This window comes from Narcine bancroftii, chromosome 1 (genome assembly GCF_036971445.1).
Source record: "Narcine bancroftii isolate sNarBan1 chromosome 1, sNarBan1.hap1, whole genome shotgun sequence".
In the NCBI taxonomy this organism is placed as follows: domain Eukaryota; kingdom Metazoa; phylum Chordata; class Chondrichthyes; order Torpediniformes; family Narcinidae; genus Narcine; species Narcine bancroftii.
Genome location: NC_091469.1, coordinates 44,400,862 through 44,416,062, shown reverse-complemented (window position 1 = coordinate 44,416,062; position 15,201 = coordinate 44,400,862). Strand labels below are relative to the sequence as shown.

At 40.4% G+C, this 15,201-nt stretch overlaps 1 protein-coding gene across 1 annotated transcript in view; it reads right to left on the bottom strand.

Moving 5' to 3' along the window:
• Nucleotides 1–4,779: 4,779 nt before the first annotated feature.
• The window catches only part of LOC138759348 (neuromedin-K receptor-like), a 103,495-nt gene continuing 93,073 nt past the window's right edge, over nucleotides 4,780–15,201 (bottom strand). The window contains exon 6 of the mRNA XM_069929981.1: nucleotides 4,780–5,092. Coding sequence (XP_069786082.1) covers nucleotides 4,780–5,092 — 313 coding nt within the window. The remainder of the gene's footprint in view (nucleotides 5,093–15,201) is intronic.

The window sequence follows — 15,201 nt, the reverse complement described above, 5'->3', positions numbered from 1 at the left end:
ATGGAAAATGGATCAATAGTTTCCTTGCTAAAGTAGTCGAGTTTGGGTATTTCATTTTGATCTCGTTAAACAGCCACATCATGGTTCCTTTCACTTTGAAGAGAGTTTTCACAGATTCATTATGTTGCAACTCAGTTAACTCCTCTTGATATTGCACTGGAACTTCACCTAAGTCTACTGGCAATGGTTGAGTTATCCAAGAGGGAAAATCCATTGCCTTTAAATCACAAAATCTATCATTGAAATCAGTTAACGAACATTTTCAAATAGTCAACAATTATATTTGTAGCAGTATTAGTTACCTCACACTTATTCAACCAATAGAGTTGACTGAAATTTCTTGCAGAAATATTCCTTTGGCATAATTCTAGAAGTGCCATGAATCCAAATATCTTTGTTTTTGCATCAATAAGTATCATATTTGCTACTTGAAGTTACTTGTTCAATGTACTTAGTTTCTCAAAAATGTCCATCATGTAACTCACATAATCTTTACCATCTGTTGTTAGCAAGACCTTCATTTCAGAAATTTGCTGAGGAAATCACAGTTCCATAAACCTTTTGAAGCATTTTCCCTTTGACAACCACCTTACTTCAGTGTGAAGCAATAATCTCACATTTTCTGCATTTTTATCGACACAAAACTGCTGAAACAGACGTTCACATTTGGCATTAGATTTTATGGCATTGATACACTTGATCACAGAATGCAGTATCTCATGTAGAACAGGGAAAACTTTCTTGGCAACTAAGTTTTCTCAGAGGATAAAACAATGCACAACCAACATGTTTGGATTTTCATCCTTCATTAATTTTAAACATCCTGCTTTTTTACACATCTGTTGCACAAGATACAATCTTTCCTTTTAGTATTTCATTTTCATACAAATAATTTTTCAGCTTGCTGGATACCAACTGCAGTAGTGGTTGTTTCTAACGATTCACAAAAGAACATCTCTTCTTGAAACTCTTCCTGATCAATATATGGCAATAACAGAGCCTCACTGTCCAATACGGTAGATTCAACCAGATGTATTGAGAACTTTTGTGATTTCAACTTCTCAATAACCTATTTTTCAAGATCTTGACCCATGTCATCTATTCTGTTGCAGACAGTACTATTACTCAATGGCATTGCTCGGACATCTTTGTCAACCTTTCGCAGAAAGGTTTTGAGAAACAATCAATTCCTCCCCAATCATATGATTCTGCCCATGTTTTGCTATCAGCAGAGAAATTTCAAGGGCTGTAGTTTGTTCTGCGAATAATGAAGTGATTTTTGATCTATTTTCAAATTTTTCTTTCAGTGATTTAAAATATTCCAATTTCAAATTGACATAGTTAGGATGTTTTGCCCTCAAATGAGCTTCAAGACAGCCTGCTTTCATTGATACATATGTCAAAGTCTGTACAGCAGGTATAAACCTTCAAGAGCTCCATTGAATATTGACAAACCTTTTGTTTGCTTGGTCTGCTCATTTTGAACATACAACAGTGTGAGCTCCCTGAAACAGATTAATTCAACAGCGCAAGCTCCCTGAAACTGATTAATCATTATTTTATTAAGTCTTTGAATTGAAAAATGTAATAATCGAATCAAAGGTAGGATACTGACCCAAAAAACATGAAAAAAAAACACTAACACAGTGCATCAAATCTGTGCTAGCCTCATGCTCTCTGAGGTCCCAATTTTTTTTCTATTTTGGCATCTCCCTCAAGCTGGTACTTGGGGCGGTCCCCGTCCCCCCCCCCACCTACATCAGTATGCTAGTGTACAAAGATACATATAGATACAGGTCTCATTCACTGCTGAACTGAAAAAGTAAAGGGGTATGGACAGAGACATGATTGTTGAAATAATTTGGAATCCTCGTCGCCAATGAGATAATTTGGAATGGATGATGCTAAGACCAGTCAAAAAATATATAATTATAATGTTAACCAAGGATAACAATAGTTAAAATAAGAGAAACAACTGAGAAACATTGGAAGAGCAAAAACAAATGTTATGAAAATGTTATGAAAATAAAAAGAACAAAGTGATTTTACTTGTAAGTTACCACAATTGTGTTGTAGTGACAGTGTTGTCAAGTCACATCTTTTACACCAACATAACAAGTTTATTTTTTCAAACCAACTTTTTAATTATTTCCCAAAATATTCCTACACCCCACTAAAATAATCTTAAATCTCACACCCCACCAAAATATTCCCATGCCCCACCTTGAGAATCTATGGCTTCTCTGGTGGTTGCTTTGTCTTTGATCTTTCTTGTGTTATGAGCTCAAAGGACCCCAAAAACCAGCAGGAATAGATATGCACCACAACACAGGGTTACTTAAACAAATGTAGTTTTTAATTATAATTGAACAAGAAAACACAATTAAACTTGAACTTATTACTTAACCTACTTACTTAACCTATCTAACCTACATAATTCCCCTCTCTAATACTAAGCGCAGGTGTGTGTAATGTATATTTAAGATTAGAAAAGTTCTTTGGACCACAGTCCAATCTCACTGATTGCAGGCAATTCTTGTACTGTGTACAGAAGTTAGCAATGACAAAGTTCACCAGTCTTTGGTGCTTAACAGGCAAATAGTTACCACTCAGGAGTATTCTTTTTGGTTTTCAGAGAGAGAGATTCCTTTTGTTCCAGGACATCAGCACCTGATTCCTTTCTAATCAGTCGCTGACGAAACTTGCCCCCTTCAGGGTTCTCCAGATGATCCTCTTTCTTTCGAGTCACATCAGACAGCTAGTCTTCTCCTTTGACCAGACAGCCTTCCAAAGGTTTGCCAGCTTTGTCCTTCTGGAACTGATTTCTGTGTCTCTCCTCTCTGTTTCACTCCCTCTCTCTCTGAGAGCCAGACTGTTTTCCATCAGCCTGCAAAGATCACGTGCTCTCCCAGGCCAGCTGTATTCTGCAACTTCGTTGCTCTTTCTGCAAAAGTCCTGCAAAAATTCTGTTTTGAAATGTGTGTGTGCTCTAGCAATTCCTCCCAAGCCACCTCTAAATACTCTGTCACACTTGACATCTCATTTCTTTTACATCTCCACTTCAAACTCTGGATATATTCTCCCTAAAAATGCATTTAAGGGAACATAAAGACACAATGCTGGAGGAACTCATCAGGTCAAACAGTGTCCTTTATATAGCAAAGATAAAGATACATAACCAATGTTTCAGGTTTGAATCTTTCATCAAGGTATGGAAAAATGTCGGCAGGCTTCTGAATAAAAGGGTAAGGGGGAGGCGTGGTCGCAAAAGGCTATTTGGATGCCTACCAACATTTTTGCCTACCTTGATGAAGGGGTCAAGCCGAAAAATAAGGAGGACCATCGCCTTCCCAAGATCGTGTTATATGGCGAGCTCTCCACTGGCCACCGTGACAGAGGTGCACCAAAGAAAAGGTACAAGAACTGCCTAAAGAAATCTCTTGGTGCCTGCCACATTGACCACCGCCAGTGGGCTGATATCGCCTCAAACCGTGCATCTTGGCGCCTCACAGTTTGGCGGGCAGCAATCTCCTTTGAAGAAGACCGCAGAGCCCACCTCACTGACAAAAGGCAAAGGAGGAAAAACCCAACACCCAACCCCAACCAACCAATTTTCCCCTGCAACCGCTGCAACCGTGTCTGCCTGTCCCGCATCGGACTTGTCAGCCACAAACGAGCCTGCAGCTGACGTGGACATTTACCCCCTCCATAAATCTTCGTCCGTGAAGCCAAGCCAAAGAAAGAAGAATATAAAGGATACTGTTTGACCTGCTGAGTTTCTCCAGCGTTGAGTTTTTTACTTCAACCACGGTGTCTGCAGACTTTCATGTTTTACTTTTAATGGAACAACAAGGATGAGGAATTTAGCTGAAGATACAACCCATTCTCCCAGGAGTATATCTCAAATGGGAGTGAACTAATCTAATGGGAGTGAGTAAATCTAAGTTATTACTTGAGAAATTCACATCAGTTACAACCTGTACGCACCACTACTTTGCAAAAGGTAAAGTTTCCATGTATACATTTACTCTTAATAGACAAATTAAAGATAGTATAATTTTAAGGCCTAACTTTTTTCATTTTGACCTAAATATATACATTGATGGCAGTGAGAGAACAAATGATAGGTGGGAGACATGCTATTTTTTACTGAGCATTTTCAAGAGTGCAGCTCTGTTCCCCACTTCCACTGCTTATCAGAGCAAACTGGAAAACTGAGAGCACTTTTCATTACTTTTAATTCATTACTTTTTCAGTAGTTCTATGCTCTTGTTGAGAAGGACAAGATTGTGGGTAGCCATTTCCATCAAATTTGTTCATTTCTGCTGAGGGATTGTTATTGTTCAGGACAACTCTTATTTTCCTTAAAAGCAGACAAAATATCAAATTGCTGCTGGAAATGTGCTACCTTGGGCTGGGAAGAAGTTGGGTAACACTTCTCCAACAGCTTCCCAGGTGTTCTGTATAGGTTTTTAATCAACCATTGGCTAGGCAATTCTACACTTACTACTAATAATAAACAGCTTGAGGGCAGTTCCAGCCACTTGTGTCTAAAACATACATTTCTTAGCAGAGAAGGGGACCAACATCCAGAAACAAGGGTTAACCTTTGCCATATAGTTGCCCAGAGGATTGGAATCAGCAGTGGGAATGGAATTGTGCACTCAGCTCTGTTTCATCAACTAAGCCAAGTTGACATTAAGGAGACAGACTCCATGTTGAACCATGCCAATTGAGCATGCCCAGTTGATTAACGAGATAACAAAATCTTCTGCTTTATCAGCATTCGTCTAAAGAGGTGTTTGCCTGGCTGAAGAAGCTTGAACTTCTGGAAGTGTTTTTGGAATTATTTCGAGCGTGTCCATTGAAATTCACATTTCGTAAAACAGTGCCCTTTCTCCTGCATGTCTCCACTCCATCACTTTCGGATGTGTCGAGCTCTACTGTCATGTTGGACTCCATGCGGGAAATTGTGTAAGCACTGTTCTGCCTGGTGGGTTGAAATCTGGTTGTTTGTAATTCCAGTCCATCGGAGCTGGTAAATTCAATAAAGGGGCACCACTGGAAAGCCTTCTTGAATCCTGCTCGAAATCTGCAAGGACAGAAACAAAGAAAATGATATGGCCATTAATGCTGCCTAATATTGTGAACTGCATCCTTAAAAATATCACATAGAGGATATGGGACCAGACAACATCCAGGCTGTTGTTCTAAAAATCTGTACCCCTAATTAGCTGCACTTTCAGCCAAGCTGTTACAGTACAGTTATGACACTGGCATCTAACTGACAATGTGCAAAATTAGGCGGGAATGGCTGGTTCAGAAAAAAAAAGTTATTCAAATTCAATCCCACAAATACTGCACAATCAATTTACCCTCAGCTATCAATGCTTTGATGGAACTTGCAAGCAGCAGTGCTATCAAGCAACATTTACTCACAAAATTTACTTTTTCATTCATGGTCACTTTGGGGTTGCAAGGTTCAGCACTTCAGGACCTCATCGCAGCCTTGGCCCAAATATAACCTAAAGAGCTGAACTTTGGGAGTGAGATGGAAGTGACTCCCCTTGACATTAAGGCAGCGTTTGATGGAATGTGGCATGAAGAAGACCTGATAAGTTGAGGTCAGTGGCCTCAAGAAAGAAAGAAAGAAACAAACAAACAGATTAAGTCATGATTTATTCAAAAGAAAATGGTTTTTATGGTTTAATAATTCCAGACTCAGGATTTCACTGAAGGAACTCTTTAGGACAGTATCCTATCCCAGGCTCAATCACCTTCAGCTCAATCATAATGCTAGAATTGAGAATATTTGCTCATAATTGATCAGCCTATCGAGTCTGCTCCACAAATCCACTCTGAGCTAAATTGTTCTCACATTTAGTTCCAAATTCTAGCCTTTTCCCCATATCCCTTGATACCTTGATTGATTAGATAACTATCAATCTCCCCCTTAAACTCCTCCAATGATCGGGCCTCCACAGCTGTATGAGGCAATGAATTCTACAAATCCACAAACCTTTGGCTGAAGAAATTTCTCCTCATCTCTGTTTTAAATGGGTACCTTATAATTCTAAGACTGTGCCCTCTTCTCATGGATTCACCTACCAAGGGAAACATCTTATTCACACCTACTCTGTCCCATTCCTTTCAGCATTTGAAATGTTTCTGAGAGATCTGCTCTCATTCTTCTGTACTCCAATGAATACAGAGCTGCTAAACGTTCCTCATTTGTTAGCCTTTGCATTCCAGGAACCATCTTGGCAAATCTTCTCTGTACTCTCTCCAAGATCAGTACATCCCTTCTAAGATAAGGGGCCCAAAATTGCATACAGTTCTCCAAATGAGGTCTCACCAGTGCCCCATGGATCCTCATTACCTCTTTACTCTTATACATTATTCCCCTTGAAACGAATGCCAATACAGCATTCACTTCCTTTACTACCGATCCAACCCAGTGGTTAATCTTTAGGTTATCCTGTACGAGTCCAAGTCCCTTTGCACTTCTGAATTTTGAACACCCAAATAATAATCTGCCTGTTTATTTTCTCTTCCAAAATGTACAACTGTACATTTCTCAACATTGTATCTCATCTGCCATTTCTTCGCCCACTTTCCTAAGTTGTCCAAGTCTCTTTGCATCTTTTCGGTTTCTTCAACACTTCCTACTCCACCACCTATCTTGGTGTCATCTGCAAACTTAGTCACAAAACCATTCAATTCATAATCTAAATCACTGTAAAAAGAAATGGCCCCAACACTGACTCCTGCGGAGCACCACTAGTAGCCAGCAACAGTTCAGAACAGGATCCCTTTTTTCCCCATCCTTTGTTTTCTGTCTATCAGCCAATGCTCCACCCAATCTAATATCTTTCTTGTAATTCCTGGGTTCTTATCTTATTATGGCAGAATCTTTTTATGAGGCACCTTATCGAAGGCCTTTTGAAAATCCAAATACTCAACATCCACAGCCTCTCCCTTGTTCATCCTACTTGAGATTTCCTCAAAAAATTCCATTACATTGGTCAGGCAGGATCTTCCCTTCATGAAACCGTGCTGGCTTGGACCTACCATGCCATGCACTTCGAGGTATTTCATAACCTCATCCTTGAGGATTGACTCCAATAACTTTCCAACTACCAACGTCAGACTAATAGGCCTATAACTTCAACAATGCTCAATTCCATTTGCAATTGTTCTGTATGTCATAAGAACTAGATGACTGGTCTGTGATGGTCAAAGGATCTTCACAGCTTCTCACCATTCATTGTTTGGAAAGTACTCTCTTCTGTTCTTTTTTAGATCCATGAGGATCAACTAGCATTTGTTCACAAAGAAATCTACTTATGGGGTCTTGTATTATTCATTTGCTCCAATTGTTTATAATTAAATGGGGAAATCTCTGGTAAATAAATTTCTGTACAGACAAATGCAAGGTCCTCTATTTTGGAATTTAATGCTTCCGTCTGCACTGCTTATAACCTTGCAGCTCTTTGTTTCTGTGCAAAGGGAGATACGTGGCTTTGTTCAATGATCTGAGTCATTTATAAACACAACTCTGAAGATGGCCAAGACTGATTTTAATGTGATGAGACAGAGACTGTTCATGGTAATCTGGGCAAATCTATTAATGGATAAAATGATGGAGTAGTCTTGGGAGGTGTTCAAAAAAATAACAATTCAATATGAAATCATTTTGAACCCTGAAGGAGCAAGTCCATTGCTTGATTTGAAAAAGACCCATCAGTAACTAATGTTCAACATAAACTAAAATCAAATGTATAAAATGGCAAAATCTTGGACACTTCCTGGCATCAGGGAGTCAAAGAGAAAGGTGACACAATAGAGCTAAAAAAAACCAGGGGTATGCAAATTTTGCCTGAAAAATCAAAATCGTTTTTAAAGATAGTTTAAATGATTGTTTACTGAAAAGGAATTAATCAAGAGCAATGTAAGCACCATAAAAATTAAATGTGATATATTAAAAATTAAAATGTGAGAATAGTGATCTTGAATAATTAATGAGGGCAGGATTCTGTTCAACAGAAGGAAACCAATAATGAATCATGGATGGGATTTACCTTCATTATGTCACTAGAGTGGCACATCTCCCTAACAAGAATCAAAAAGCTTTGAAGCTGTTTAACATTTCTCCCTTCCAACACTGTCCTGAGCACAATTGTTCTCTGAACACTATACATAACGGTCATGGACCATTAGGCTCTTAATGAAATCTGGCTCATTATCCAAAAATCATGGGATACATAAACTCATCTCTGAAGCTGATTCATCTTTTGAAAGGTAAACTCCAAGTTTATTGATACTATTTCTGCAGCTACTGATCTGCTCAATGAAACAATCAACTTTAGTGACACATTTTCAACTCAACCAATTACTACTTGATCTCCTCCTTTGTAAGGAAAAGGCTCCAAACTCTCCATTCTGTCTGCATAATCCAAGCACCCCCCCCCCCTCCCCCTCATCCCTGGAATTGTTCTGCAACTTTCATATTTTTTTTCTAAAGCATGTTGCATAAAGCTAGAGACAAGGCTCGACTTGTAACTGAGCCAGAATTTCATAAAGGTACATCATAACTTCCTTGTTCATAGTCATAAAAACATAAAGCCAAAAATGTTATTTGTCCCCCCATGTCTTTGCTGACTGTCAAGTGCCACTCTTCACTAATTTTATTTACTAGCGCTTTGTAACCTTCTATGCCTTGGCAATTCAAGTGCTCATTTGGATAGTGTGAGGGTATCTATTTATATCTTCCCCTACTGAAATTTATTCATCCATTTATAAAGCCCAGGATATCACACACATCTTTATGGACACGGAAGTTTAAAAGGATATGGGGTGAAATCAGGCAAATGGGACTAACTCAGATAGGCAAATGTTGGTCAATGAAAATAAAATGATGGCTGAATGGGAGAGAGGATATGGGCACCAATGTTTAGATCCGTTTAAGTTTTGAAGAAAAAGCTATGGTAGCAATGGTTCAAATGTGTTGGACCAGTTATGTCTGGAATGGGAAAAAAAATCTTGACATGCGATTATCAACTGCAGATGATTGGGAGCTGAGCAATGTTGCGGAGATGCAAATAGCTGATCTTAATATGATCCAGATATTGAACTGCATGGATGAACTGTGGTGAATGGCCTGTTTTTGTGCAGCATGGCTTTATGATTTTGACAGCTTTCTCAACGTATACTGCCCTTTTCAGCAATGCATACATACAGAATATATGCCATATTCTCCCTCTTGTCCCCTTTGGAACGATGCCCTCGAGATTATATTACCTCTCCTCATTTTTGGCATAGCCCAGCATTAAATTCCAACCCATTGAGATCCTTTAGAAGCCTTTTGTCATTCCCATCACAATGTCTTACCAGTGTGGCTGAATGTGATCCAAAGATAAGATTCCAATTCACTATCTGGCTCATCATGAAGATCAGCTATTTGCATCTCCACAACATTGCTCAGCTCCAGTAAAAGTAAGCTGATGTTATAATATTTTGAGTAATCTCCAAAATGTCCACTGTAGGAGTTAAAATCACTCGTATAACCAAGGGCTGCCAGTCTGGAACAGCCCGCTGTTTGTTTTGGATTCTTTTGAATGGAGCCTGAAGGACCAAAGTCTTTTTCTGTGTGTTTCCAAGATAAGACAACCAGTTCTGAATTGTTCTGAGTTCTGCAATGCATTAAGTATCTATTAAGCATCATATGAATCGTGTATCAAAGTTGAAAAGTAATAACCCACATAAGGTCTAATAAACCTTGGAAAACTCTATTCAACTTTGTCATGGATCTTTTATGAACAAGGAAAATCCAGGACCTCCAGGTGACCATATAGGAAGATAGTCACTATATCTTAGTGAATAGAAAGGTTGTTATTGACTTGTTAGTCATTAGAAGACAGATCTTCAAGCAAGACTCACAAGTCAAAGAAAATCTGGACTACTGACTCATTAGTCAATAGAAGGACGGATTGGAAGATGATAGAAAGTTGGAAATTGAACTTGGCAGGATTAAATGGGCTCTGTTTAGAGTAGTTCGGAAGAAGAAACACAACAATCAAAGCAATTGTTGAAGTGGTAAGCCTTCTTTGTTTATTCGAGATTAGAACATGGTTTGGGACGTTGGAGCCGCTTGTCCGATGGACTATTTTGGTTTTGGAAAAATTGTGGTGCATGTTTGATGTCTGAGTGTGACAAATGGCGCAATGAAAAAAATAGCAGCTGCAAAGAAGCAAGAGACAGCTGCTAAGAAATTATGTGTCGAGAACTTGAAAGTAATGGAGCTTGTAATAGAATTGCAAAAGCAGCAATTAGGTACAAAGGGAAGCAAAAAAATTCTTCAAGCAAGATTGATGGATGACATGGATAAAGAAAGGAAAACAGTTATGTGGGAAACACCACTCTTGGAATTACTGCAAAAACCATTAATAGAATTGCATACCAAATTCTCAATAATGGCTGCAGGTGTGAAGGATGAAAAATCTAAAATGGAGACATTTTCAGATATTAAAGCATCTGCTGACGTACAGGACCTAATAAGATCACACGATAGTGCATCAAATATTTGCAGCATGAGGAGCTCTAGAGCAAGTTTCAGAGTTTCAAATGTTGAATCTATGCATTAAAAGATTCAAATAGATGCAGCAGCTCTTAAAGTGGAAAGGAAAATGCTTCAGCTTGAATTGAATTTAGAAAATTAGGAGGAGCAGATAAGATGGACATGGACACTGTAAGAGGAGCAGCTAAAAGTGGAGGAAATAGAGCAAAAAAAAGCAAAGGAAGCAACTGGAAATGGACAAAGAAATTTCTGTCAATGAGGCCAGGTCACGGGCTGGTAAGTTCAAAGGTTCTGGATTGCAGCGACAGAGACTGCAATAAATCTTACGAAACAGTGGCACCAGAGCATGAATTTGTCAGCTGCTTTGGGTTCTCTCAGGCCAATCTCAAAGCAATCCAGCTTCAAGTATTTGTCTATGTTCTGAAAAAATAAAGTCTTGGTAATAAAATTGATGCACTGGAACTGAAGGCTTTTATTAGCAAGAGGTGGACAGCATCACTTGTGTTGCTGGCTCACTCTGGCCCAGACTCGAACTGGGGGCAGGGTTATGGCATGACAGCCTTTATGGGGAGAGAAGGGAGGAGTCATGAGCCGGCCAGTGAGAGCAGGGTCAAACGTAAAAGGCCATATCATTTACATACACAATAGTGGTTTCACCACAAACTCCAAGAAAGGAAACTATTAAATATCAAAGCTACAGCGTTAGAACCACAGCCAGGGCCTGGTCTTGAAATAGACAGGTTTAGGTACAAAACAGAACCAGTGGTAGACAAAAGAAATGCTTAGTCAAGAATAAGCAAATTAAGACTTGGTGCAAAGCCAGTGCTACAGTCACAATTCGGACTTGGTGGAAATTGGCAGAGGTGGGGCTGAGCCATTGCCATGGATATAAGATGAGGAAGATCCCAAGATAAGAAAATGGATCTCAGGAGCCAGAGATCAAACCCCGATGATGGCTGCATTGGACAAAGATGGGAGCCAAATGCCAACTCTTATGGGGTTATACCAGGCACTTCTGGCTAGAAGCAGAAATCCGCATAGACAAAGTAACGCAAACCTAAGCATGATAAGACGGGATGAAATGGCTGCATTGTTAATTCAGTTACAGACACTCTCTTCTCTACCCAAAATAACAATTCCAATTTTTGATGGTGACCCACTTCAATTTCAAGGGTTTATGAAAAGCTTTGAATGCAGTATTGAAATTAAAAGTTACAGCTCAGAGGATTGTTTCGAGTATTTGCTCCAGTTCACGAGTGGATAAACAAGAAAACTTGTGAAGAGTTGCCAGCATATGGCTCCTAATCAAGGATTCAAAATGGCTAAGTGGTTATTAGAGAACCACTTATGCATTTCTAGACCCAGGACACTGCATCATTTTTCACGGTGGGGCTTATGGAAAGGCTTAATTTTTTAAAAAATATTTTATTTTAATTTTGTGGTCAAACAAGTATCAAAAATTAATCATCACAAATATATAAAAAAATGAAAAGGAATCATTGATACAGGTTGTCCAAATTACAAAACAACCCCATCCCTCCTTCCCCCCCAAAAAAAACCCCTTGCTAAGGAAAAGAAAATAGAAATTAGAAAGGAAAAGAATGAAAGAGAAAGTGAATAAGAAAATAAAATGAAGAGGTAGAAAATGAAAGATTGAAGGAAGAAGCAAAGAAAGAAAGAAAGAAAGAAAGAAAGAGGAATTGTCAGGATCTGGAATTTAATTCAGAAAATCTAAATTCTAATATACCTGATCTATGTTTTACATGTATGGAAGAAATAGGAACCTTTTTACATTCTACTTGGTCATGCTCTAAACTGAAGCCCTTTTGGAAAAATTTAAGAATTTTATTAGACCAAATCATTGGAAACCAATTGCCACAAAGTCCAGAATTGTTTCTCCCAGGGAATATTGTGGACACAAGACCTAAAATGAGGTTGTCTAAGTACCAATTAGAATTTCTTAAAATTGCATGGCAATGATCAGGAAATGAATTGCAGTTATCTGGAAATCTGATTCCCTTCTGGACATAGGCCGATGGAGTGTGTTCAAAAGAGAGTTAGATAAGACTCTAGTGGACAAAGGAGTTAAGGGTTATGGGGATAAGGATGGAAAGGGATACTGATGGTAGTGATCAGCCATGATCTGTAAAATGGCGGTGCTGGCTCGACGGGCCGAAGGGCCTACTCCAGCTCCTATTGTCTATTGTCTATTGAAATGCATAGTCGTGTTCCCCTGAAGAAAAATTACTTATAATTTAAGGAAGAAGTATAATATGTTTTTGCAGGTCTTTTTTTTCTTTGGCTTGGCTTCGCGGACGAAGATTTATGGAGGGGGTAAAAAGTCCACGTCAGCTGCAGACTCGTTTGTGGCTGACAAGTCCGATGCGGGACAGGCAGACACGATTGCAGCGGTTGCAGGGGAAAATTGGTTGGTTGGGGATGGGTGTTGGGTTTTTCCTCCTTTGCCTTTTGTCAGTGAGGTAGGCTCTGCGGTCTTCTTCAAAGGAGGTTGCTGCCCGCCAAACTGTGAGGCGCCAAGATGCCCATTTGAGGCGATATCAGCCCACTGGCGGTGGTCAATGTGGCAGGCACCAAGAGATTTCTTTAGGCAGTCCTTGTACCTTTTCTTTGGTGCACCTCTGTCACGGTGGCCAGTGGAGAGCTCGCCATATAACACGATCTTGGGAAGGCGATGGTCCTCCATTCTGGAGACGTGACCCATCCAGCGCAGCTGGATCTTCAGCAGCGTGGACTCGATGCTGTCGACCTCTGCCATCTCGAGTACTTCGACGTTAGGGATGTAAGCGCTCCAATGGATGTTGAGGATGGAGCGGAGACAACGCTGGTGGAAGCGTTCTAGGAGCCGTAGGTGGTGCCGGTAGAGGACCCATGATTCGGAGCCGAACAGGAGTGTGGGTATGACAACGGCTCTGTATACGCTTATCTTTGTGAGGTTTTTCAGTTGGTTGTTTTTCCAGACTCTTTTGTGTAGTCTTCCAAAGGCACTATTTGCCTTGGCGAGTCTGTTGTCTATCTCATTGTCGATCCTTGCATCTGATGAAATGGTGCAGCCGAGATAGGTAAACTGGTTGACCGTTTTGAGTTTTGTGTGCCCGATGGAGATGTGGGGGGGCTGGTAATCATGGTGGGGAGCTGGCTGATGGAGGACCTCAGTTTTCTTCAGGCTGACTTCCAGGCCAAACATTTTGGCAGTTTCCGCAAAGCAGGACGTCAAGCGCAGAAGAGCTGGCTCTGAATGGGCAACTAAAGCGGCGTCGTCTGCAAAGAGTAGTTCACGGACAAGTTTCTCTTGTGTCTTGGTGTGAGCTTGCAGGCGCCTCAGATTGAAGAGACTGCCATCCGTGCGGTACCGGATGTAAACAGCGTCTTCATTGTTGGGGTCTTTCATGGCTTGGTTCAGCATCATGCTGAAGAAGATTGAAAAGAGGGTTGGTGCCAGAACACAGCCTTGCTTCACGCCATTGTTAATGGAGAAGGGTTCAGAGAGCTCATTGCTGTATCTGACCCGACCTTGTTGGTTTTCGTGCAGTTGGATAATCATGTTGAGGAACTTTGGGGGACATCCGATGCGCTCTAGTATTTGCCAAAGCCCTTTCCTGCTCACGGTGTCGAAGGCTTTGGTGAGGTCAACAAAGGTGATGTAGAGTCCTTTGTTTTGTTCTCTGCATTTTTCTTGGAGCTGTCTGAGGGCAAAGACCATGTCAGTAGTTCCTCTGTTTGCGCGAAAGCCGCACTGTGATTCTGGGAGAATATTCTCGGCGACACTAGGTATTATTCTATTTAGTAGAATCCTAGCGAAGATTTTGCCTGCAATGGAGAGCAACGTGATTCCCCTGTAGTTTGAGCAGTCTGATTTCTCGCCTTTGTTTTTGTACAGGGTGATGATGGTGGCATCACGAAGATCCTGAGGCAGTTTACCTTGGTCCCAACAAAGCTTGAAAAACTCATTCAGTTTGGCATGCAGAGTTTTGCCGCCAGCCTTCCAGACTTCTGGGGGGATTCCATCCATACCTGCTGCTTTGCCACTTTTCAGTTGTTCGATTGCCTTATATGTCTCATCCAGGGTGGGAACCTCATCCAGCTCTAGCCTTAGGGGCTGTTGAGGGAGCTGGAGCAGGGCGGAATCTTGGACTGAGCGGTTGGCACTGAAAAGAGGTTGGAAGTGTTCTGACCATCGGTTGAGGATGGAGATCTTGTCGCTGAGGAGGACTTTGCCGTCTGAGCTGCGCAGCGGGCTTTGGACTTGGGGTGAGGGGCCGTACACAGCCTTTAGAGCCTCGTAGAAACCCCTGAAGTCGCCAATGTCCGCAGGTATGGCAGCCATATTTGCACAATGCAGGGTTGAATACTTAAGACACTTATTCTATTTTTAAATTTTCTATCCCTTTTTTCCATCCATATTTGAGATCCAGGTTAAAAAAAAGTTGGATTTTCTGGAAAGGCTTAGTCTTAAAGGACAAAAGACAAAGATTCCATTGTAAATCATAGGGCAAAGAAAGGTAATTGAAAGTAACATGGTTTCAGGATTAGAGGTTGCTGGAATACAAAGCAACGATTTTTGTGATTGTCCAGGCATATATACACAGAAAACTATGCCTGTACAT